This window comes from Miscanthus floridulus, chromosome 2 (assembly GCF_019320115.1).
Source record: "Miscanthus floridulus cultivar M001 chromosome 2, ASM1932011v1, whole genome shotgun sequence".
Taxonomy (NCBI): Eukaryota; Viridiplantae; Streptophyta; class Magnoliopsida; order Poales; family Poaceae; genus Miscanthus; species Miscanthus floridulus.
The window spans coordinates 83,369,933-83,396,838 of NC_089581.1; the positions used below are offsets into that span (position 1 = coordinate 83,369,933).

At 52.6% G+C, this 26,906-nt stretch overlaps 1 protein-coding gene across 21 annotated transcripts; it reads right to left on the reverse strand.

Annotated features, from left to right (window-relative positions):
• Positions 1-2,263: 2,263 nt before the first annotated feature.
• Positions 2,264-10,538, reverse strand: LOC136539181 (uncharacterized). Of its 21 annotated transcripts, none has more exons than XR_010779572.1 (8): positions 9,977-10,538; positions 9,736-9,795; positions 9,460-9,653; positions 3,907-3,988; positions 3,741-3,811; positions 3,343-3,621; positions 2,920-3,012; positions 2,264-2,632 (listed from the first exon to the last, which is right to left on the reverse strand). XR_010779572.1 is itself a non-coding variant. In XM_066531124.1 (6 exons), exons 3-6 carry the CDS (start codon positions 9,503-9,505, stop codon positions 2,408-2,410), a joined length of 393 nt encoding a protein of 130 aa, XP_066387221.1. In that variant the 5' UTR covers positions 9,506-9,653; positions 9,736-9,795; positions 9,977-10,538; the 3' UTR covers positions 2,264-2,407. The 21 variants fall into 21 exon arrangements, 5 of the variants coding, with proteins under 5 accessions (XP_066387221.1, XP_066387219.1, XP_066387220.1 ...); XR_010779571.1 differs by having other exon boundaries at positions 3,108-3,621; XR_010779567.1 differs by lacking the exon at positions 3,741-3,811 and having other exon boundaries at positions 3,550-3,621; positions 9,478-9,653.
• Between the last annotated feature and the right edge of the window lie 16,368 nt (positions 10,539-26,906).

Sequence of the window (26,906 nt, forward strand, 5' to 3'; positions counted from 1 at the left end):
GCTGCCGGCGCCGTACCCGACCAAAGGTAACGACGAGACCACGGCCATGGATCACCTTCTCTTTCGGTTCGGGGACTGCAGATCGATTGTAATCTGAATGACGAAGGACGAATCTTTGGTCGCATCTGCATGCAGACAACCTGATCAAGAACGACGGTGGGCGTGCTGCTTCCCCCGAAGTAGAAGGACGCGACGTCGCCGCTGCTCGGGTGGATCATCGAGTCGCTCAAGGAGGTGCAGTTCATCGACGCGGCCCACTTCTCGGTCCCGGCGGGGCAATACGCGGTGGAGCTGGGGCCGGGTGGGAGAGCGCCATCGCGCAGGTGATCCGCACCGTGCCGAACCGCGCCTACAACCTGTCGTTCGCCGTGGGCGACGCCAAGAACGTCTGCCATGGGTCCATGCTGGTGGAGGCGTTCGCGGGCAACGTGACGCAGAAGGTGCCGTTCGAGTCTGCCGGGAAGGGTGGGTTCAAGGCGGCGGCGTTCAGGTTCGTGGTCGCCGGTGCCCGGACCCGCCTCACCTTCTACAGCTCCTACTACCACACTAAGGTAGGGGGTTTTCTACAAATGTGCTTTGAATTTAAGGTTAAATAAATATGTATGGACCTGCAGTGAACCATTTTAAAAGTTTATGGACCCAAAAAGTCACTTTAAAAGTTGATGGACCCAACTGAAACCTCCTCACAAGTTAATGGATCTCTGGTGTATTTAACTCTTTATCCTTGCACAAGCTTTCGGTGCTATGCAAATTTTACTGCACGGTAGATGATTACATCATTTATATATCTATATAATATTTCTGTTGGATTTTTTTCATGTACACTTTTATGTGCTAGCCTCGGTCGGCCGGTGCAAAAATTTCACTGTTCATGACTGAAAGTTACTGTTTATAACTGATTTTTTCTCACAAATTCCTTCAGATTCCTCTAAATTCCTCCAAACGAACAGGGCCAATATTTGGCTGTAACATGGTAACATCCAGATTAAAAAAACATGATAACCTCCAACCAGCTTATAGCACAGGATTTGGTTCCATTTCATAAGAATCGTTTGCATCGAGTTATCTTTGCTTGGGAAAAAAAACTAGTGGGATTTTGCCGGTGACAGGATGAGCGAGACTGCGAGAGAAAATCGACGGGCGCTACGAGTGTTGGGAACGCCGTGTACGTGGAGCGAGCAGTGCACACAAACGGTATCACGGGGTGGCGCGGAATCTATTCCCGTTCACACGGGACTCGGGAGCATGCGTGGTCGGCACGGGTTGCCCTTGGGCCACAGGTTCCATGCGTCGATGAGGCCCAGCTTGCGCTCACAGAATTGTCATTTTGCTCTGCGTACTGTACCTTTTTTAAATCCTGACAACTCAAAGATTCTTTTTTGTTTTATTCGATTGATTGAAACTCTAAGATTCTATTACAAGTAGAGACCGGCTTTTGGATTTGTATTTTGAGGATACTACCGTTGTTTGGACTGAATTTTGCGATTTTCACATTTAGGGCCTGTTCGGTTCCAAAGACTCACCTCCTGGAACCGTTCCTGACCGAAAGTTTCTACAATTTTTATAGGGCAGCCTTCACCAGGAATCGTTCCTGGTAGGAGCGATGCAAAACGAACGAGCCCTCAGGGCTTCGACGAAAACCAAACTACTAAAAATTATGTTATCCGTATAGATGATACTATGATCCAATTGTGGCCACGCTTCTCCAGTCCTTTGTCCGCCGTGCCATTCCATCAAGTTCTCCACCATCCATGTCAGTACGTCAGCGTCACCAGCAGCTGGGTGAATCTGGGAATTCGAATATAGGACCACAAATGTAACCTGTTGGAACCTGCAAATCCCCGTTCAAATCGCCTTCACAAAAATCATTAAACGCATAGCCAGATGTAGTTGGAACCTGAAAGCTTACTGTGCTGTACGTACACAGGTACTGTAACGCCACGCCTTTCATGTGAATTCTTAGGTCGCTCGCAGCGCAGGCGCCGAATTCTGAATGCTGGAATTGCCGGGCAGAGTTTTCTGTGCTGCTGCTTGCTGGAAATACAGTAAGAAGCAATTCCTAGTGTGGCTAGTACAGGTAGCAAAAGGCAGAGCCTGTGGCGTGCCAGCCTTCTTCTACCTAGATCACCCGATTCGGCAAAGTGGGTGGGTAGCTACTGCGTTTGGTGAATTGTGAGGGCTGAGCCGTAGAACGGCAGCTCACTCGAAAATCGTTCCTAGCAGGAGGCGCGCCATTGATGGCTGAACAACCGGTCCAAAGAAAAAAAAATTATAGCACCACCGACATCAGTTTAACGGTAGCCAGTTCTGTCTGATTAGACTACCCTTGTTAACCAAGGGCCACATGGCGAACAGTGACAGCAAAATCAGCTGGTTACAGGCTAGCTACGGCGACGGCACAACAATACTAGCGCAACGTTACTCTCCGGTGACCTGGACTAGCTAGCGGCCACATTACATTACAGGCAGTCAGCGGTGCGCCGTGACGAGGGTCTCGATGAAGCGCAGCCCATCGAACCGCGGCGCGAAACCTCTTGTTGCAGCCTACACCGTCACCGTCACCTGGTAATGCGTTGGCGCTCCTCCTCTTCTTCCCACCATCCTCCTCCCTCCAAGCCGACGGCCGCTGTGCCTGCAGGTTCACCAATTGAAAGCTCTGTGATGTGATTGTGAGCGACCAGGACAAGCGGGAGTAAGAATGCCAGATCCGCGCAGTGCCCGTGCTAACGTCACATGTTCGTTCCAGAGATGCACATGAAAACAACCGAACGATATTTTTTTTATAGTTTAATTCGGAAACAATTATACATAACAAGACATAATAGGTCATGTCTCGCATACTACGAAATGTTGACAATACCGTAAAATGTCATTGTTGATTTGAAATTCCAAACACCAATAAATGAAAAGTGTACTAACAAATTGAGCTGAATGAACTCTATTCTTTTCACCGTGATGATACTATTCTTCTTTTCACCTTGATGCTTTGAATCATATAGGCCTATCCATACCCTGTGACATTAGATTTACTATCATCTCAGGAATTAATCAAGAAAACAAAGTAATCAACTTGCCATTTGATATGGCTAATCCAGGGAACAACCTACCAGGATAGCCGCAAAATGGTTTCAATGTTCACAGTTATGCTTAGCAAACAATAACTAACGATATCATGTGCAGTGATCTCGACATGGTTACACCTTGATTTCTGGTCAACTTATTCGACAGGTTCTTTGTCATGAAACTCAAATTCAGAAGAAATAATGAACAGAAGGCACCTACGAGGCTATGAACAGCAGAGATTTTAGTTTTCCCAATGTTGCATAGCAAGCAAGCACTAACCAGACCGTGCGTGTGAACCTCGACAGGACTGCTGCCTGAAATGTCATCAATTTTCTCTTCATGCTTGCTCTCCTAAAACCCCCTTTTTTTGGCAAATGAAGCCATTTAAATAATCGCAGTGCATGCAAAATATAGCTTAAAAGTTCCTCTAAAAAATAGCTTAAAAGTTTCAATTTTCCCAATGTTGGATAGCAAACAAACACTAACCAGATCGTGCACGTAGACCTCGACAAGATTGCTGCCTGAATTCTTATCAAATTTCTCCTCATGCTTGCTCGCCTGAAACCAATTTTCGCCCAAACAAAGCCTTTTAAATATTTACAGTGCATGCAAAATATAATATTAATGTATATTGATTCGAGGCAAGTTAATCCAAACGTATGCACAGTGAAACACACCAATTGATGTGCAGTGATTTCATTATCCTTGTGAATCTGATGGGTTCCTATGACACGCTACCATCCTGACACTATTATTCAGAAGATTTTACAGAGAGATAAGGTCACTACAACGAAACAACACACATGTATACGGTAATTATGCATACAGAGCAGCAGCACTAACCAAACTACCAGATCCAATATCGGCGTTGCCCGCGCTCAACTTCTCATCCTCGACAATTCCGCCATCCAAACCCTCTTCTTTCCTGCAAAGAATTCACCCCAAACAAAAAATTCTTTTCAGCTCCAACACCCAGGAAACAATACAGATCATTTGATATTCAATCTTATAATCGATATAAAAGTTAATGAAAGGGTTGTGGTGAAGAGACCCTTGTTGGAAACTGCACAGGATCAATACTCACTGGAACGCTCACTATCCCTCTCTCCGAATTCGATGAACGCTCAGAACGAAACGATGAACTCAGTGGACAGAGAGTTGGTGCAGCGCAACGAACTGCTGCTTTTCAGTTTTTTCTTCTATTTTATTTTTAACCCTGATTACATGCAAGACTTGGCACTTCTCAGTACCGCCCACGCCCCGCGCTTCCTGCTGCGCCATCCCACAGCCACGCGACGTGGGCGACATTGCCGGGTGACCAAGTCCCGCCCACACACACACACATGCGCACGACGCGAAGGAAGCGCCGCGCTCACCTCACTACATGCTGAAGATAGACACACGCGCACACACACGCAACAGAAAGAGTAAACTCAACACACTCCCCCCTAATTCTGTTGCGCCGGACTGATCTTCGCCACTCCGACCACGCAGTTCTAGAAGACGTTCGCGCGGCAGTGGCTTGGTGAGCAGGTCCGCCAGGGTCACCAGTCCTGATGTAGTCCGTTTCGATGACGCCGGAGCTGATGCAGTCACGGATGAAGTGGAACCGGACGTCAATGTGTTTGCTCCTCTCATGGAGCACCGGATTCTTAGCCAGCGCCAATGCTGACTTGTTGTCGATGTAGAGCAGTGGCGCGATGACCTTGGCGTTCACCAAATCAGCGAGCAGGCGCGATAGCCACACTCCCTGACACGCCGCAGTAGCGCCGGCGATGTACTCCGCCTCGCACGATGACAGCGCCACCACGCGTTGCTTGTGCGATTGCCAGCTAACCGGGTTCTGGCCGAGGAAGAAGAACACCCCGGAAGTGCTTTTCCGGTCGTCGCTGTCCCCGGCGTGATCAGCATCACTGAAACCGATCAGTTCTAGAGCTCCCTCCCCCCGCCGGTAAACACAGCAGTAGGACCTCGTCCCGGCGATGTACCTCAGCAGGTGCTTAACAGCACTCCAGTGCTTGGTAGTGGGTGCCTCCATGAAGCGACTTACATAACCAACTGCGAATGCTATATCAGGACGTGTATGGACCAAGTACCTCAGACTCCCGACGACGCTGCGGTACAGGGTCTTGTCCACCGGGGGGTTCGAGCTCGTCTTGCTCAGCTTGAGTCGTGGCTCCATCGGAGTGCTGCAAGGATTGCACCCCCTGAGCCCGGCCTTCTCGATGATCTTGTCCGCATAGGCACCTTGGCACAGCGTGATGCCTTTGGTGCCCTGACGAACCTCGATGCCGAGGTAGTAGTGCAGCGATCCGAGATCGCTCATGCTGAAGAGCCGGGCCATCTCCTTCTTGAAGCGATCGACCTCCGTCGGGTCCGCTCCAACCACGACGAGGTCATCGACATACACTCCGACGAGCAGTAGGTTTCCGCAGGAGCCCCGCACGTACACCGCGTGCTCAGCTTCACTGCATCTGAACCCAAGAGACCGCAGTGAGCTGTCCAACTTTGCATTCCAAGCCCTGGGCGCTTGCCGAAGCCCGTACAGCGCCTTGTGGAGCCTGTACACCTTGCGCTCCTTCCCTCGGATTGCATGACCCGGCGGTTGCTCGACGTACACCTCCTCCGCCAGGTCTCCATTGAGAAATGCTGACTTTACATCGAGGTGGTGCACCGTCCACCCGTAATGCGCGGCGATGGCGAGGAGGAACCGCACGGATTCCATGCGCGCCACCGGCGCAAACACCTCGTCAAAGTCGACGCCGGCGCGCTGCACATAGCCCTTTGCCACCAGACGCGCCTTGTGCCTGGTGATGTTGCCGTCAGCGTCGCGCTTGATCTTAAAAACCCATTTGAGGCCGATGGGTTTCACTCCTGGAGGCGCGTCGGTGAGCATCCAAGTCTTGTTGTCGTTGATGGACTTGAGCTCCTCTGACATGGCCCGCTTCCACTCCTCATGTCCTGCCACCTCGTCAAACGTGGACGGCTCTGCGTCCGCGGCGAGGAGCAGATCGCCGTCCGCCACCAAGTCGTCGTCGTCGTACAGGAGGTTGTCGACGACTCTGAACCGGTGCGCGGCCTCTTCATCATCGTCCGCGTCCAACGCCTCTAGTGCACCTGTCGTAGGAGACACGAACTGCACCGGCATAGTACCCCTCTTCGGCAGCTCACCTTGCCACGGAATGGTCCCGCCTTGTACTCATAGTGTGCGCGGTGACGATGCAGCTGGTGATGATGCCGCAGAGCTCGATGACGACGAAGACGCCGATTGATGCACCGAGTGCGTGTCCCCAGGCGGTGGCGTGTGCGTCGAGCCTTCAGTCGCCCCTACCGTCAAGGGCGATGTTGGAGCCTGGCCGTCTGGGAAGGCGCTAGCATGCCCTCCAGTCTCCCCTTCAGCCCAGTCATCCTCCACCACGAGCGTGTCCTGGCCAGCACTGTAGGTGACACCCTCCATGCCACCACTATTATCGGCTGCGCTCTAGTCCCAGGCCACGTCCTCCTCAAACACGGCATCGCGTGTGACGTGCACCCGGTTGTCGACGGGGTCGAACACCCGATATGCCTTCGACCCAGGCTCGTAGCCGATCATCACCATCCTCACACTCCGGTCGTCGAGCTTCCCCGCATTCGGCTTGGTGACCTTCACATGCGCCACACAACCGAAGACATGCAGGAAGTGGACAGCCGGCTTCTGGCCGTACCAGGCCTCATACAGCGTGCGCCCCACCAAGCTTCTTGTCGGGGCGCGATTGCGCAGGAAGACGGCCGTCATCACAGCCTCTCCCCACAGCCACGCCGGAACCGCCTTGGCCTTCATCATGCTCTGTGCCATGGCGAGCACGATCTGATTCCGGCGCTCCACCACGCCATTCTGTTGGGGAGAATACGGCGCGGTGAGGTGCCGCTTGATCCCGCGCTCGGAGCAGTACTTGAGGAAGCTCACCGACATGAACTCCCCCCCACGATCAGTGCGGAACGCCTTGATCTTCCGCCCGGATTCCACCTCGACTCCGGCGCGCAGCTTGCGGAACGCGTCCTCGGCGTCGGATTTGTTGGCGAGTAGAACCGCCCACATGTACCGCGACATGTCATCGACGACCAGCATGAGGTACCGCTTGCCGCCGGGTGTTGCAGGCGTGACGGGGCCGCATAGGTCCCCGTGGATCAGCTCCAAAGGCTTGGCGGTGCGGTAGTTCGCCTCCTGCGGGAACGGCGCTCGACGCTGCTTCCCGGCCAGGCAGGCGTCGTAGACGTGCTCGACGTGCTCGATCTGCGGCAGGCCTCGCACCATGCCCTCGCGCCCCATCTTCTTCAGCGCCTGAAAGCCCAGATGCCCGAACCAGGCATGCCACTTCCACTCCGCATCGCCGTACATGGCGGCCAGGCACACTGGCGGCGTCAGCTTCAATGGCAGAATGTACAAGCGATTAGGTGTACGCTTTACCTTGGCGAGCAGCTCACGAGATGCCCGGTCCCATATACGGAGGACCCCTTCTTCGATCTCGATCTTGCAGTCGTGCTCGTCAAGTTGCCCGATGCTGAGGATGCTGCTCCGGAGTCGAGGAATGTGGTAGACGTCGTGGAAAGCACGGTGTCCGCCGTTCTTGGACGCGAACAGCACCGTGCCACGCCCAGCGATCTCCACGAGTGAGCCATCCCCAAACCTCACGGAGCCGAGGACGCCGGGGTTCCACTCAGAAAAGACGGACGTGTCGTCGGTCATGTGGTTTGACGCGCCGGTATCAAGATACCATTGCATCTCCCCATGTTCACCGTCGCCGTCTAGCTCCACCACAACCTTGTGCTCGTTGAGGAAGACGTGCTCGGTGCGCCGCCCACCGTGGTTAACCGTTTTAGATAGTGTCACCACGGCCATGTGCAGAGCAGGCATCTCCCATTCCGCCTGAGCCAGGTTCACTTGTGGCTGGTACGCAGATGCCGCCGCAGCTGCCTTCTCCTCGTCCTGCTTCTTCTTCCGGCACTCCCGCTTCCAGTGCCCGGCCTTACCATAGTAGTGGCAGACGTTGTCGTCCTTGCCACCACCGCCGCCCTTCGGCGGTCCCGAGCGCATCTCCTTGCCACGCTCCTTGCCACGACCGCCCACGTCGCGACGCTTGCGAAGGCCAGACGACGTCTTGTCACGCGCCGCCGACCCGTCGGCGTTGATGTTGAGGTGCGACGCGAGGCGGGCGATCACCTGCTCCTCGGTGAAGTACAGCTTGCCATCGATCTCCTTGCCGGCACCGCCGCTGCCCGATCCGCCGCCGCCTCTTCCCTTCGAACGGTTCAGACGCTCCTCCGTCGCCTTGAGCCGTCCAACCAACTCGTCCAGAGACACGTCCTCAAGATCGAGGAGCGTCTCAATTGCCACTGCAATCTGCTCAAATCGATCAGGGAGAGCCTCCAGGAACTTACGCACGATTTCCTCCTCCTCGTGCTCCTCCCCCAGGATCGCGAGCTGATCGGTGATCCTGGTGATGCGGCTCGCGAAGTCGTCGATGGACTCCCCTTCCTTGAAGGTGATGCCGTCAAATTCGCGGCGCAGTGTCTTCACCTTCGCCTTCTGCACCCGGTCGATGCCGATGTACCGGGTCTTGAGCGATTCCCACGCCGCCTTGGCTGTGGTCTTGTTGGCGATGCTCCCCCGCAGCTCCTCCGGCACCGACTTGCAGAGCGCCTCGAGGGCGTTCCGGTCGTCAATGAAGTCATCCGTGCCGACATTGATGGTGTCCCACAGATGCCGTCGTTGCAGCATGACGCGCATCAGCGCCGCCCAATCGGTGTAGTTCGTTCTCGTCAGCATTGGCCATCCCGCGTTGCCGACCTCCTTGACCGTGCGGTGAATCACCAGCCCACGGTTCCTTCCGCCACTCCCTCCTGAGTGACTACCGAAGGGTGACCACGATCGCCGACGCAGCGGCGATCTGGATGCTCCGCGAGGCATGAACGCGGCGGTGATGGCTCGGTGATGATCCCAGCGACTGAATCTAGCTCTGATGCCAGTTGTTGGAAACTGCACAGGATCAATACTCGCTGGAACGCTCACTATCCCTCTCTCCGAATTCGATGAACGCTCAGAACGAAACGATGAACTCAGTGGATAGAGAGTTGGTGCAGCGCAACGAACTGCTGCTTTTCAGTTTTTTCTTCTATTTTATTTTTAACCCTAATTACATGCAAGACTTGGCACTTCTCAATACCGCCCACGCCCCGCACTTCCTGTTGCGCCATCCCACAGCCACACGACGTGGGCGACATTGCCGGGTGACCAAGTTCCGCCCACACACACACACACATGCGCACAACGCGAAGGAAGCGCCGCGCTCACCTCACTACATGCTGAAGATAGACACACGCGCACACACACGCAACAGAAAGAGTAAACTCAACAACCCTGGCAATCTGGTTTACCCATGTTCACGTGCCTGCCTCCTAGCATCACGGCCTGCTTCTTCTTCCTCTCCCAGCAGGTCTTCCTCTCTCCTGGGGCTCGCCATCGGCCACGAAGGAGAGGACAAGGCCTTGGTGGAGCTCGTGCCCACGCTCGCGTGGCGGCAGCAGAGAACCCAAATAATCGGAGAAGCTATCTGAATGTCATCAGAAACACAAGGTGTCACAATATAACCCTTAAATCAATGATCCAAAAATTGGCTAAAAGGAATAGCTCACCGTAATTTTAGTCTTTTCTAGTTCTGAGTCCCTTCCTTCCTCTCACTTATTTTGGATCTCCTGTGCAGTACATATGATTGCTAAGTTCATGGCCGAACCCATGCGTAAGTCATAAGATGAGCACCATTATTCACCAAGAAAAATAAAAATAAATGACGAACAGTGATCTTGGACTATTGGCATAACTGAATCAAGTTGAAGGCGAAAAAAATATCAAAGAAGCAATTACAGATTTACACACCCAAGCCTTGAAAGAGACTTCTTAAGATGTCTTTCCTCCTATGTGGAATCTGCTAGTTCAACAGAGGTAATTCTGCTAGTTCTCGATCATGGACAATCCCACCAGATCGAACACATCGGCCTGCAAACAACCACCAATTCGTAGAATCCATTCAGAGCCATGCATGACTGGGCATGCTACTCGTGAAAAAATTGGTAATGGGTTTTAAACCTGCTGATATACCTGACAAGCCCTGTCGTCGAGGACGCCATCCACAGCGAACAACGACAATTGAGTCTAGGGCGGTCCTACGGACGAACCACAGATCCTTGCCGTGCACTGGCCGGCTCACCGTCGGCCGCACCCTCACCACCACCTGCGCGCATCCCCACAAATCAGGAACAGGCTCGCAAGTCCCAACCCTCCCGAGATATCACGGTACCTTGACGGAGGGCTCGTTGTGGTTGGCGCAGTGGTAGCGGCTGTGGAGTGATCCTCCTCGGTGGTGGCGAGGAGGCACCCTTAGCGGGCAACACCATCGGTGAGGTGGCGAGGTTGGGGTGGAGGTTCTCCTGGTTGACCGGGGGCGCCGGCAAGGGGAGGAGGGATGCGGCGCTGGCAAAGGCGGAGAGCGAGGGCGACCCCGCAGGGTTCGACGATGTTTCGTGGTTATTTTTTTCGTGTATTTTTTTCGGATGATCTATCAGCAACGCCCTTGACTCTCCTTCCACTGTCCGCGTCGACCCTGCTAGAGGTAGCGACCGCGGGAGTGCTCCTTCGTCTCCTAAGGCCCAACAGGCGAGTTCGGCCCAATCCCAAGGTGTTTGGGCTCATATGGCAGCCGTAGGCTAGTATAAGTATGAGGAAAGAGAGGGGGGACGAATCCTGAAAACCATAAACTCAATTATGTTATTCAAAAACTCATTGTTACTGTATTTCTTCCTCTCCTCCAAGCATTAGTTTCCTAGTTCCTGCTTACAATTCGTATCAGACTACGGTGTCGATTTGGACTCCGCTCATCCGCCGCCGCATGAGCACTTCACCAGGCCCCACCGCGCCCACGGTGCTATGGATCCCAACCTGAAGCTGGTCCTCGATGAGCTCAACCAACGTTTCGATGAGCAAGATGAGAAGTGGGAGCGCCATTTCTCCGACCAAGAACGCAACCGCGCCGCTCAGGATGCGGCACTCGACGCCTACGTCGCCTCCCTAGAGTCCGCCTACTTCGATCTGGAGTCCCTTCATCTCGCCCACACCAACGATGACTGCGATAGCCGAGTAACAGCGTTGGAGGTGGTGGCTATGGATCTCGGTACCTAGAGGCTGGCGGTGGAGGCGCTGGTGGACGACCTTAGGCTCGAGGTGAAGCGCATATCAACTAACTGGGACTAGTAGTTGGCCGACTCATCTTCTCAATAGCTCGAGCCTCAGCTCTCCCCTTCGTCGGCGCCCGCATAGACTGCTGCCGGATCTCACACCGACGGGCCCATCGGGCACTGCGCTGCATCGCTTACACGGGGTACTGCCTCTAGGGTTGTCATGACCTAGAACCATATCCCAGCCAATGGTATGATGTTTGCACCTCACCTTCCAATTTCATCTGGTGTTTGTGTTTCGGTGTCAGATCGTCTTCGCTTGTCATCGTTCCTTCTCCTCGTCCTCTGATTTGTCCAATTCCATCCAATTTCTACCCGTCGTATCCTCTTCCCACTCCCAATTTTCCTCCTCCACCAATAGGCCCGCCTAATTTCCCCCCTCCGCCCATGGCTCCAACCACTGCTCCACCCAATTTTCCCCTTCCAGCAATAGCTCCGCCCAATTTTTCCCTTCCAGCATCAGCTCCACCCCAATTTTTCCCTTCCAGCATCAGCTCCGCCCAATTTTCATCAGTCGTACCCTTCTCCATTGCATTGCCCTCAGTTTTCTCAAACCCACATGATTCCTACCAATTTCTCATCCCCTCATCCAGCTTCATAGAATTTTGCTCCTCCATCTTCTATGTCATAGATCATCGCGCCTTCTTCTTCTACTCCACCTATTTTTTCATCCTCCGTACACTCTTTTGCCCAATTTTCCTCCCCACAAACCTCCTGATTACCACCACAACCCCTCGGCCTCTCATCGTCTCCCTAAGCTGCCTTTTCCAAAATTCGACAGCGATAATCCACGACTGTGGCGTCGTCGCTGTGAGAAGTACTTCGCGATGTACGATGTTGAGGAATCCTTGTGGATCAGTGTTTCTGAGCATTATCTAGAGGGTCCTGCTGCCCATTGGTTTTAGTCCATTGAATCCCAACTTCGCAATTCCTCTTGGTCCACATTTTGTCAGCTGTTGCACGATCGCTTCGATCGTGACCAACATGAGCTCTTGACCCGTCAGCTGTTTTCCATCCAACAGCAGACTACTATCTCTGAGTATGTCAAACGCTTCACTGAGTTAGTCGATCAGTTGTCTGCATGCTCCAATTCCACCAACCCCGTGTATTATACCATGCATTTCATCGATGGGCTCTTTCCTGAAATTAAAGCTGTAGTGTTGGTTCAGTGTCCAAAAAACCTCGATACTGCTTGTGTTCTGGCATTATTGCAGGAAGAAGTTGGGGCTTTCGGTACAGTCAAGCATGGCCGTGCTGGTGATTGGCATTCTGCTTCCAAGTTTCAACTGCCCCAAGACGGTGTTGCCATTACCGTTGTCGCCACGTGCTGAGAAGCCAGTCGCTAAACCGGGCATTGCCGCTTCTGCTCCGGCTACTTCTTCTTCCTCCAACACCAATCCCAAGCTCCAGGCGGTCAAAGCTTATCATCACGCACTAGGCCTTTGTTACAAGTGTGGCGCCAAGTGGAGTAAGGATCACACATGCCCGCCTGAGGTGATGCTGGCAGTGGAGGCCTTGTGGGATTCCTTTGATGCTTCGGAAGATTGTCACTCTGAACATGCTGAAGAGCCTCCTGCAGAACATCTATGTTGTGTTGCAATATCAAAGGCAGCTGCTCTGGGTTCCAGTGCATCTCGTACTATCAGGTTTTCTGGGACAGTGGCTGGCATCCCTGCTTTGATACTTATTGATTTGGGCAGTTCAACTTCTTTTGTCAGTGAGTATTTGGATTCCAAGCTATCGATAGCTCAGCTGATTCTATAGCACACTAAGGTTCAAATTGCTAGCGGTGGCTTGCTTGAGAGTTTAGGGGTTCTAAGTCAAGTGCCATGGACAATTGATCAGTGCACATTTTCATCTGATTTTAGGATTCTTCCACTGTTGGCTTTTGATGCTATTTTGGGAATGGATTGGTTATCTGCCTTCAGTCCCATGCAAGTCCACTGGCTCTAAAAGTGGCTGCTTATTCCTTATCATGGTAACTCCATGTTACTACAAGGAATCGATGAAGAGCCTCCATCCCCGTTACTGCTGCAACTCTACCAACTGTCAAATTTGTCCAGTGTGGCATCTTCCCAACAGTCGTTTCCAGAAGAAATACAAGCCCTGATTGATGCATTCTCTGATTTGTTTACCCCACCAGTGGAGTTGCCGCCATCCTAGGCCTACAATCATTATATCCCTCTGCTGCCAGGGGCTAGTCCGGTATTCATTCGGCCATACTATTATCCACCTAGACTAAAGGACAAGATTGAGTGCCAAGACAATGACATGTTGTCCCAAGGGATTATCCAGCCAAGTACTAGTGCATTTTCATCCCCGGTGCTCCTCATCAAGAAGAAAGATGGATCATACCGGTTTTGCATTGATTTCCGCCATCTTAATGCTCTCACGGCTAAATCCAAATTCCCTGTTCCAGTCTTTGATGAGCTTATGGACGAGCTAGCCTAGGCCAGTTGGTTTACAAATTTAGACCTCCGTGCCGAGTTTCATCAGATCTTGCTCAAAGCCAGTGAAGAGCACAAGACTGCTTTTCAAACCCATCTGGGTCAGTACGAATTTAGGGTGATGGCATTTGGCTTGACCGGTGCTCCAGGCACATTTCAGGGTGTCATGAATGCAACTTTGGCTCCAGGGCTCCACCGCTTTGTGATTGTCTTTTTTGACGATATCTTGATATACAGTCGCACTTATGAAGAGCATGTGTGTTGGGTTCATAAACCTAGGGTCCCTCATGGACCGGCTTCCCAACAAAGGCTTGGCTCAACAGACAACATTGCGAGCAACGCACAGCTCATGGGCGGGCCCAAACACCTAAAACGATGGGCCAAAAGGACAATCCAATCTCCGATCGGAAGGCCTAGCTGAGGACGAACGGCGCCCGCTTCCGACTCCAGCCCACCTCCGACTCTGGCCCGCCTCTCTGACCGGCCCACCTCTGGACGGCCTCTCCGATCGAAAGGCCTAGCCAAAACACCACTTCCGACTCCGACCCACTTCTCCGACTGAGAATGCACCGAACCCCTACTTACAGCTCCTCTCCGACTGGCGCAATCAGAGCCGATTGAGATCAATCGACCAGGGATGCCCGCTCAGTAAGGACCAGGGAACTAACGAAAAAAGTAAAGCGAGGCACCCAAGTTAATCGCAATACCGAGGAATGTACCCTGCACACCTGTAGGACAGTACCCTATGACCTCCCTAGCATAACAGAACCCAAGCAGTGTTGTAGGTGATGACATTTTCCCTATAGTGTTGTGGGCGCCGTCAACTCCCATACCAGACAAACACGGTAAGGCTCCCCCAACATGCCTCTGGGCATCAACAGTGTTGTGGGCGCCGGCGTTTACCGTACTAGGCGAACATGGTAAAACCCCCTGTATGCCTCTCGACATCAACAGTATGGCAGGCACCGACGTCTACCATAGCAGAAGAAGATGACGCAACCTTCCACATTCATCTGACATTGAATAGTATTGTGGGTGCCTACCATCATCTTGTACCCACCGGCATGGGCAACAAAGACTTAGTAGCATACATACTCTCTCCCTCTCACTTGTAAGGCCATCCCCTTCATCTATAAAAGGGGATGCGCTCCCTCCCAATAAGAGGATCGATCAGTTCACTAGCACACAACAACAGAACCTCCAGGTTCAAACCGCAAGCACATGCTCGAACACTTAGCACATAGCGAAGCTCCCGTCACTCTCGGCCCCTCAGACCAGAGTCTGACCGGACCTCTTGTACCCCCATCTTTCTCCTTCTCGTTTGTAACCCCACTACAAACTTCAAGCACCTGGTCTCAGGAATAAAGTCACCGACCGACTCAAACTAGACATAGGGCATGTTGCCTAAACCAGTATAAACCCAGTGTCATTGAGTGCTAGGCCACCTCCGATCACAATGTACGACAAAACTACAAATATTTATGTGTTGGTCACTTTCTGCACCGATAGTTGGTGCCGTCCGTGGGGAAGACGCTGTATATTCATACTTTTGGTCATCGGATGACCCACTTTTCCACCACCTTCACCATGGCGGGCTCAAGCGATATGACTTGCTTTGGCTCACTGGACTTTCCCACACTCCCACCTATTGGGATGTGGGTTCCACCCGTCTTTGAGTCGTCCCAGGCCTTCCTCTTCGGAAGCTTGGACTCCATTGCCGACCAGCTCGGTGTACTACACCTCTGTGATGAGGCACTTGTTCCGGCGCTCATCGGAGGGGCACCCTCCATCAGCTCTAGAACGCACGACAACTTCAATGATGAGGTGCCTGTGCTTCATTCCAAGCAAACTCTCTACTCAAACCCCACTGTGAGTAATGTGCATACTGTTATCTACTCTCTATTTACTATCTTCCGCCCATTATCTAGAGGGTCCGTATTGTCCGCACCGCAAACATCGTACGACCAGTTCCCCTATGGCTTCATGTCTCCCGTGGACGCATGCGCTCGAGGGCTCCAAAGGACGCTGGTGCTGCCCCCTCTCACATCCAAATTCATGGGAATGGTGAGCTATGCTCCCACCACTTTCCATGAACTCCTGGATGACGAGGTTGAGAGCAATGGCTCCAACATCGGCGACGTGGCGCCTAGCCACCGTCTGTCCCGGGAGTGCACTATGGCTGATGCCCCGGGGCAACCGCCGGTGGTTGTAGAGTCTATGTAGACTCACACCCCTCTAGACCTATCTATGGGGGGCCTTGTGCTTGCACAAGAGCATGCCTAGGAGCTACAATGACGGTGGCAGAACCAGCCGAGGCCTGCGCTGGCGCGCTCAGTGCAGCACATTGCGAACCATGCGCATGACCCGGCGGGCGGCGCCTAGGGTCATGCCCACCAGGTCCAGTGCGACATCATGAATGAAGGGAATGACCCCCCATAGTTCACTCAGGCTAACCAGAACATTGCCGCTATGGCAATGCTTCTACATAGTGTTCTCGAGCCCGTCGACCCCTAGGAGCGGGCGGTCTACCGAAACCTCCAAGCACTGGTAGAAGCTGCCGCCATTTAATAGGTGGAAAGCTCTACATTGCAACTCTAACACACACCCTCTCTCCCCATTGAGGGAGTGGAGATGCACCAGATGGATCGCTCCATCCACTCAACGCTATAGCCTCCAAGCGTGGCTCGAGAGGCAGCGGCTGCACCTCGGTCCGACCTGGCACTAGCTCCACACTGACTGCCGGTACACAAATGACCCAATCCACACCAAGACACTCACATTGTCATCAACAACCGGCATTAAGCCTAGCATGATGATGACATCCATTAGGCGGCGATGAGGGTAGGCGACATGGGTCCTGGCTGAACCATCGAGGGGAGCGGTGAAACATGCCCTAGGCATGGTCGCTGGCCAGACGACTGGAGTCCTAGCCCTGAGGGCCTGGGACCATGGGCCTTTGGCTAGCGTATCTAGAGAGTGCTGTTCCCACCATGCTTCCGACCGTCCACCAACATCACTAAGTACACCGGGGAGACGAACCCTAGTATTTGGCTCAAAGTGTTCCGGCTCGCCTACTTAGTCAGAGGGGTGGATGACAACCTTTTCATCATTCAATATCTCCCCATCTGCGTGGGGAAACACATTCGGGCATGGCTTGAATTCCTCCCACACAACATCATCTGTGACTGGGCGGACCTTAAGAGGGTCTTCGTTGGAAATTTCTAGGGGACATATGTCTGCCCTGGTATCCTAGGACCTCAAGAGCTATCAGCAGGAGCCCAGTGAGTCCCTGCAAGATTACATCCATAGGTTCTCCCAGCAATGCAACTCCCTTCCTAATGTCATCGACGCGGACATCATCAGCGCATTCCTCTCCAAGATGACCTAGGAGTCCCTGATCCACAAGCTTGGCTACCTAAAGCCCCGTTCCACCCACGACCTGCTCGACATCGCCACTAACCATGCCTCCGACGAGGAGGCGGTTGAAGAGGTCTTCAACGGCGGCTGGGTCAAAGGCAAGGCCAAGCGTGTGGACCAAGACTAGGGCCCCTCCACTCAGAGGGGCAAGAAGAACAAAAAGGATCGACGCCGACTGGACAACACCGCATTGGTCACCATAGCTGATCACGCGGACAACCTACCCCAGCAGGGCCTGCCTAACCACTTCAACAAGCTCATGGATAGCCAATGCTCCAACCATGCCTACCCTGTCAAACACCTCTACAAGGACTACGAGCTCCTCAAATATTTCCTGCGACATGTCGGCGCGCCAAAAGTGGGAGACGGCAAAGAGGCAACAGCCAAGAAAGGAGGCACGACAGGCAAGGACCGGGATGGCTTCCTCGACCCTAAGGAATGCATCATCATCTTTGATAGATATGACATTGTCTGGTCCAAGCACCAACACAAGGTGCGCTATAGGGAGGCATGCACCGCCGAGACGGCTGTCCCCTCCTTCCTTAGCTGGTTAGAATCTCCAATCACCTTTGACCAAGGGGACCATCCCTCCCACATCGTGAGACCGGGACGCTACCCTGCTCATCATCGACCCCATCGTCTGCAAGAAGTGCCTCACTAAGGTGCTGATGGACGGAGGCAGCGGCCTCAACATACTCTACGTCGACACCCTCGACGCCATGCGCATCCCCCGGTCGGAACTCCGCGCAGTGGGCTCTCCCTTCCACGAGGTGATCCTAAGAGTGCATGCATACCAGCTTGGACAGATCGACCTGCTCGTCACGTTTGGCAACCGAGCCAACTTCTGCTCAGAGGTCCTCACCATCGAAGTGGTGGACTTCCTACGGTCCTACCATGCCATCTTGGGGCGGCCATGCTACGCCAAATTCATGGTGATCCCCAACTACACCTACCTCAAGTTGAAGATGTCGGGACCGAACGACATCATCACCCTGGGCAGCGCCTTCTCGCACACTTTCATGTGCGATAGTGAGCATTTTGAGCTTGCCACCGTGGTCATCAAATTGACTTGTCTGAGCTCCCTTCAGCTTGGAGAGTTGTCGACCCTAGCAGTTTTGGACTGCAACAAACTAACCTCCTCGATGGCCTTCCGTCCACTCGAGGAAACCAAGGCGGTAGGGATTGACCCCACTGACCCAACCAAGATGGTGCAGATCGGGACCCAGCTCCTGGCCAAATAGGAATGTGAGCTCGTCGACTTCCTACATGCCAATCGTGATGTCTTCACATGGAAGTCATTTGACATGCCGGGCATACCGCGGGACATCGCCGAGCACGCACTGTGCCTCATCTCAGGCTCAAAGCCTGCTAAGCAATGCCTACGTTGCTTTGACGATGAGAGGCGAAGGGCCATAGATGAAGAGATCGCCAAACTCCTAGCAGTAGGATTCATCAGAGAGGTATTCCACTCCGACTGGTTTGCCAATCCCGTTCTTGTTAAAAAGAAGATTGGGAAATGGAGAATGTGCATTGATTATACTAGCCTCAACAAAGCATGTCCAAAGGATCACTTTCCTTTGCCGCACATAGACCAGATAGTCGACTCCACCTCGGGTAGCGAGATCCTCTCCTTTCTGGATGCCTACTTGGGCTATCACTAGATCATGATGAAGGAGTCCAATCAGCTCGCAACCTCGTTCATCACCCCATATGGTTCATACTACTATATAACCATGCCTTTCGGCCTAAAGAACACTAGCGCCACCTACCAAAGGTGCATGTAGCAATGCTTCACCGACCAAATTGACCTGCTCGATCAGCCTGATCAAGTCGAGCGGCTGAAACTAACAATCGCCGTCTATGTTGATGACATAGTGGTCAAAACAGCTCAAGCTTGCAACCTGATCGCAAACTTGGCCGCAACGTTCACGAACCTTCGAAGGTTCAACATCAGGTTGAATCCTGAGAAATGTGTTTTCAGGGTTCCAAAGGGGAAGCTGCTAGGATACATTATGTCTAAGCACGACATCGAGGACAACCCTAAAAAGATCACGGCCATTTCCAACATGGGCCCCATACACAATGTCAAGGGTGTGCAAAGGCTTACCTACTGTCTGGCCGCCCTGAGCCGGTTCATCTCTCAACTCGATGAATGAGGGATGCCACTCTACATGCTCCTCAAAAAGATGGACACCTTCGTCTGGACTGAGGAAGCTCAGCATGCTTTGGAGAGCCTCAAAGCATCCCTAATGTCGGCCTTAATCCTCATTGCTCCCGAACGGGGAGAACCCCTCCTCCTCTACGTCATGGCTAGCAACCATGTGGTAAGCATCGCCCTGGTCATCGAAAGGGAGGAGCCAGGACACCACCTTAAGGTCTAGCGGCCCATATACTTTGTTGGGAAGGTACTCATCAACCCTAAGGTCCAGTACCCCAAGGTGTAGAAACTCCTATACATCGTGCTGATGGCAACCCAGAAGCTCGTACACTACTTCACTGACCATGAAGTTGCGGTCGTCACTTCATACCTGCTCGAGGACATCATCCGCAACTGTGACATCATGGGACGGATCTCCAAGTGGGCACTCAAACTCATGGGCCATGACATCAGGTATATCCCCCGTATCGCTATTAAATCTTAGGCTCTCACAAATTTTGTCACCGAATGGATGGAGGTGCAACTACCAACTCTGGACATCACCCATGAGTACTGGAGAATGTACCTCGATGGGTCCGTAATGGCACCTAGCTCAGGGGCTGGAGTGGTTCTGATCTCCCCATATGGGAGTAGGCTCCGCTACGCCATCTGCCTCCATTTCTAAGCCTCAAACAACACTATAGAATATGAGGCCCTCATCAACGGGCTGTGCATTGCCATCGAGCTCGGTGCAACATGACTCTACATCCGTAGTGACTCAGAGTTGGTCATTGACTAGGTCATGAAGGAGTCCACCTGCAACAGCCCCCTCATGATAGCATACTACTAGGAGGTGTGCAAGCTTGAGGACAAATTCTAGGGGATCGAGCTACATCACGTCCCCCGAAAGGACAATGATGCTGGCGATTTTCTCACAAAATTAGCCGCCAGGCGTGATCTATCTCCGAGCGGGATCTTCATCAACGATCTCCATGAGACATCCACCCACGTCCTAGAAGGTCTGATCCAGACACACCTCGATGCCAAGCTGGTGCCTAGGGGCTCCAACCCTAACGCCAAGCCGGCGCTCGGGGGCTCCGACCCTAGTGCCTCTATGACGACGTCACCCACTGATGTCGCCGTATTGGCACTCGATCAAACCGACTGACGAGCGCTGCTACTCACCTACCTCCTCGAGGAGGTTCTCCTGCCTGAAAGGACTAAAGCCCAATGGATTGCTCGACGTGCCAAGACATTCGTCGTGCTCGGTGATGAACTCTACAAACGGAGTCCATCGGGGGTGCTCATGAAGTGCATCCCCACCAACTAGGGGAAGCAGCTCCTCCTCAAGGTCCATGCCAGGATCTATGGACATTACGCAGCCCCAAGGTCACTGGTCAGAAAAGCCTTTCACCAAGGTTTTTACTAGCCTACCGCACTACGAGATGTAGAGGAGGTTGTCCACAGGTGTGAGGGATGCCAATTCTATGCTCCGCACACTCATTTGTCGGCATAGGAGCTTCAAACCATCCCATCACCTAGCCATTCGTGGTCTAGGGCCTCGACATGGTAGGACCCCTCAAAAAGGGCCCGAGCGGCTTCACTCACCTACTCGTAGCAGTTGACAAGTTCACCAGTGGATAGAGGCCAAGCCCATCACCAACATCCGCTCAGAAGAGGCGGTCAAATTCTTCCTGAACATCATTTACCGGTTCGGTGTTCCTAACTGCATCATCACTGACCACGGGACTAACTTCACTGGGAAGAAGTTCCTGAACTTCAGTGATGGATATGACATCAGGTTCGACTGGGCCCCGATCGGACAGCCACATACTAACGGTCAGGTCGAGCATGCCAATGGCATGGTCCTCCAAGGACTTAAGCCACGCATCTTCAACCAACTCAACAAGTATGCCAGATGATGGGTTGCAGAGGTCCCAGCGATCCTCTAGTGCCTAAGAATGACCCCAAACCGATCCCCAGGGTTCATACCCTTCTTCCTAGCCTACAGAGCTGAAGCAGTGCTGCCCTCCGACCTCGACCATGGTGCCCCAAGAGTGAAGGTTTTCAACCACGACCGAGCAGCAGAGGCTTAGCAAGACACAATCGACCTGCTTGAAGAAGCCTGTGAGACGACCGTCATCCACTCTGCTCGCTACCAGCAAACTCTCCGTAGGTACCACGAAAGGAAGATCAGGGGGAGGATCCTCGAAGTCGGTGATCTCATGCTCCGGAGGACCCAATCAATGAAGGAAAAACACAAACTCTCTCCACCATGGGAAGGACCCTATACGGTGATCGAAGTGATTCGGCCGGGCACCTACTGACTGAAGGATGACAACGGCAACATTCTCAGCAACACTTGGAACATTGAACAGCTACGTCGTTTTCCTCGTAAATTCGGTCTTACTGCTTTTATTCAATACTTGCTCCTGTAAATCACCCTAGCCCGAACACTTTTAGCCCGAGTCGCTCGGGGGCTCCATGAGGGTACAATACTAAATACTACCTCTCTTTTTTACTATCACATGGAAAAGAACTTTTAACGAAAGTGCATTTCATTCCTTTGATTACCCTACGTGACTTTGTTCTTACTCCCAACCGAACACACCCCACCATGAGCTATAGTTACGAGCAGCCAAGCCCCGCGGGCCATGCCCAGGTTTTTAAAAGCTGCAGCCTATGGAACGAAAGGGCAGGTGCAAAAAAGAAAGGATAAAAACAAAGCTATGCTAGGATAAAAAATAAAGAACGAATAGTGATTCTATCACAAAAATAGAACTGATGTATTCATTGATACAAAAACTATTCACACAAGGCTCCCCCGTGAACTTAATGATTACATTTGCTGACTACTTCTACTCCAAATACTACTGTGGCCGCTCGACGGCATCAGCTGATGCCAAAGGAGAGGCCACAGCCCATGCCACTGAACATAACTACTATCGTAAGGGCCTCACCCGGTTCTGCTCCCTCAACTTCGGTGAGCGCAACGGGTACCTCAAGGACCCTGCACGGTTGCGCTCCCTCGACTTTGGCGAGTGCAATGGGTACCTTAAGGGTGTCATAGCCATATATGCTCAGCAGAAGAGCATGGAGCTCCTGACCTTCCCATGCAGTCGAGGTAGCTCCTAGGTAGGGACGCTACCTGCCGAGGTATGGCCACCATGGCTAGAAGATATCTCATCAAACTTTATGAACTGGCCAACCTGAGTAGCTGCAAGGGCAAAACGTCCCACCGGCGTAGTCCCGAGTGTCTTCCTCTTTGACAAGGCTCGCTCGAAGAAAAATCGCTAGAAGGAGTCCATGTGCAGCTCCATCCTGACAAAAGCCTCGTAGACAGTGATGAAGCCGATGACGTACGACACCCTCTAGTGCACCACCTCCTTCGGCAGAACTAGCCCCTTCTTAGCGAAGGCGGCCACCACCACCTCATCTACATTGGGGGACCTCCAACTCGACATCGTGCCCTAGAATCATGAATGGGTCTGTGAGTTCTCCTTTCCTTCTCCCTTCCCCTATTTAAAGAAGAGGTGGAGTAGTTGAGGAAAGGCAAAAGGATCGGGGTGAGAAACCCTCTCCCTTCCCCCATTCAATGCGGATAGGAAACGACGAGATGCGCCCTGACCGATGGGACACACATTGACTGACAAAATGGTGCCTGGTCAGACGAGATGTGGCCTGGGTATGGCCCACCACTACCTGCATAACCAGGCGTGAGAAACTAAGCGCCACCACATGTAGGCGGCCCTCCGCCTTCCCAGGCAGAACTTGGAAAGGCCCAACTATGGGATCTCCGCCCAAGAGAGACCATCGGGCTTCCTAAAGTCAATTGAATGGCTCAAGAAAACGCCGAGAGACAGGTAAGGAGCAAAGGGACGCCCCATGTGGGCCATGCCGACTCCATCACGAATGACGAAAATGGATCCCTGGTCGGACATTTCCGATTGGAGCTCTTCAAACCCCGTCACTCGAGTCATCAAGGTAACATTACCAAACCCCACTATTTCTTTATATAATCATTCATACATCCATACATGCATTCATTCCATACGCTTGCGCCCCTCGAACGATTCTAACTGAATCGCCCTGGGGCTTGGTAACTAAGGCATCGCACATGCGGTTAAATGCATCACAACGCTCCGTGTTGCGTCACAAAGCGGTAGTTGCCTCATTCAACATGAGCAACGACCGACCTGGGTTCGAAGGCCGGCCCATGAAGGGTTCAAGGCCACCTCGCATCAAACAAAACCCGGGGAGAAAATGTAGATGAGCCCCAAGCGGCCCTCACCCAATCTGTCCTAAAGCAGATAGGGTCATCTCAACCTTCTCATTCGATCCTAAACCTCTACCAAACCCATAGAATCTCCATCGAGGGGAGGCCAATGGGCCACCCGGGTCAGTCTCTAGAACGACCCAGGCATCTGCTGGGTTGTAGGTTAAGGAGCAGTGGAATGTCATAAGAGGGCTATGTCGACCCCATCACGAACGATAGACCTAGATTTCACTCGATCATACCCGTTAGCGAGCTCACCGAGCGCGTCACTCGAGCCTGAGCCATCGAGCAAGCGACGTTAGCTCAGCCCCTTCGGTTGTGAGAAACAGAGGATGGGGTAACGCACAAAACTCAAACCGATCGTAGCCAAAGGCCAACAGGGCTTTGGGGCTCAAGACGCCAAAAAATGCCTGCACCAAGGCCCATGACTCCAACTTGCCCAAATCCCTCGGCACGCCCGATGCCTGGATCCACGAGTCCGTTTCGATCCCTCGGCTACGCTCGATGCTAGGATCTGCGAGCTTTGTCTCACCTGATCCCTAAAAACAACTGCCTTGGCTACGCATGACACCTTGGTTGATGACTCTGTCTCCATTAAAATGCATGCACACGCGCCCGCTGACAAAAAACCCCCGAAGCGATTTGGCTCGAATCGCCCGAGGCTTGGGGGTTACACCCGCGGGTGTGCTCGTGCGCACCCGTCGATGAAACAAAATGTCCCCCACTGGCAACAAAACCCCCTAGACAATTCTACCCAAATCGCCCAGGGACTCGAGAGCTACACCCACGGGTGCGCTCATGCGCACCCGCCGTCAAGACAAAAACCCCCCAGACGATTCTACCCGAATCACCCGGGGGCTTGGGGGCTCCTATTGGGTTCATAAACCCGAGGTCCCTTATGGACCGGCTTCCCAACAAAGGCTTGGCCCAATAGACAATGTTGCGAGCAACATGTGGCTCATGGGCCAGCCCAAACACCTAAAACGATGGGCTAGAAGGACAATCCAATCTCCGACCGGAAGGCCTGGCCGAGGAGGAACGACACCCGCTTCCAACTCCGGCCCGCCTCTTCGACCGGCCCACCATCGGATGGCCTCTCCGATCGAAAGTCTAGGCCAAAACACCACTTCTGACTCCGACCCGCTTCTTCGACCGAGAATGCACCGAACCCCTGCTTACAGCTCCTCTCCGACTTGCGCAATCAGGTCCGACTGGGACCAACTGACCGGGGACGCCGACTCGGTAAGGACTAGGGAACGGATAAAAAAGTAAAGTAGGGCACCCAAGTCAACCACAATACCGAGGAACATACCTTGTACACCTACAGGACAGTACCCTACGACCTCCCTAGTATAACAGAACCCAAGCAATGTTGTAGGCGCCAGCATTTTCCCTACAGTGTTGTGGGCGCCATCAACTGCCATAACAGACAAACACAGTAAGGCTCCCCCACATGCCTCTAGGCATCAACAGTGTTGTTGGCACCGACGTTTATTGGACCAGGCGAACATGGTAAAACCCCCTGTATGCCTCTCGGCATCAACAGTATGGCAGGCACCAACGTCTGCCATGCCAGAAGAAGATGACGCAACCTCCACGTGCATCTGACATTAAATAGTATTGTGGGCGCCTACCATCATCTTGTACCTGCTAGCATGGGCAACAAAGACTTAGTACCATATGTACTCTCTTCCTCTCACTTGTAAGGCCATCCCCTTCATCTATAAAAGGGGATGCGCTCCCTCCCAACAACAGGATCAATCAGTTCACTAGCACACAACAACAGAACCACCAGGTTCAAACCGCAAGCACACGCTCGAACACTTAGCACATAGCGGAGCTCCCGTCACTCTCGGCCCCTTAGACTAGAGTCCGACCAGACCTCTTGTACCGCCCATCTTTCTCCTTCTTGTTTGTAACCCCACTGCAAACTTCGAGCACCTGGGCTTAGGAATAAAGTCACCGATCGACTCAAACTGGACATAGGGCACATTGCCTGAACCAGTATAAACCCTATGTCATTGAGTGCTAGGCCACCTCCGATCACAACGTACAACAAAACTACAAATATTTACGTGTTGGTCACTTTCTTCACCGATAATGTGCAACATGTCATGGTAGTATTCTAGTGGCTTGCAGTCGACCAATGGAAAATCAAACTCTCCAAGTGTAAGTTTGCTCAACGTTCAGTTTCGTACTTGGGCCATGTGATTAGTAGTGCTGGTTTGGTGACAGACCCGGCCAAAGTCCAGGCGATTCAGGACTGGCCAACACCAACCACAGTACGTGCTCTTCATGGATTTCTAGGGCTTGCCAGGTACTATAGGAAATTTGTGCGCCATTTTGGTGTCATTGCCAAGCCCCTCAATGAATTGCTGAAGAAAGATACTATATTTGTCTGGACTTCTCTTCATGATTCTACCTTCAACTCGCTAAAGGCCGCTCTGTCATCAGCTCTAGTTCTAGCTCTCCTAGATTTCTCCATTCCATTTAAGGTGGAATTGGTGCTGTGCTGCAACAACATGGACACCCCTTAGCCTATATCAGTAATGCTTTGGGGACTCACAATCAGGGCCTCTCCATCTACAAGAAGGAGTACTTAGCAATTCTTATGGCGATGGACAGTTGGCACCATTATCTGATGCAATCGGAGTTTGTGATCCACACGGACCAGAAAAGCCTTGTGCATCTCAATGAGTAGCGGCTCCACACTCCTTGGCAGCAAAAAGTATTCACACATTTGCTGGGCCTCCGCTATCGCATCGTCTACCGTTGCGGTGAAGACAATACTGTCGCTGATGCTTTCTCCCACCGACCTCCTATTGAAACTCTGTTAGCGGTGTCATCTCCTGTACATGACTAGAAATCTTCCTTGCAGGACTAGTACTAGCAAGATACTGAGGCCTCTGGTCTGTTAACCCAACTCTCTTTGGATCCTATAGCTAAGCATCCATTCAGCTTGCGCCAAGGGATTATCATGTACAAGGACAGGGTACGGTTGGGTTCATACACTGATCTTCAGACCCGAGTGCTTTTAGCTCTTCATGATAGCATAGTCGGAGGTCATTCTAGTGCTCCTGCCACACTAGCCAAAATCCATCAACTGTTCTATTGGCCGGGTATACGTGCTGCAGTTCTAAAATATGTGCAGTCTTGCTCTATTTGTGCTTAGGCCAAACCAGATCACAACAGTTATCCCGGTCTCCTCCAACCATTATCAATGCTAAAATCTTCTTAGGAAGTAATCTCCATGGATTTCATCGAAGGGTTGCCTCTCTCGGGATCTGCCATTGTTATA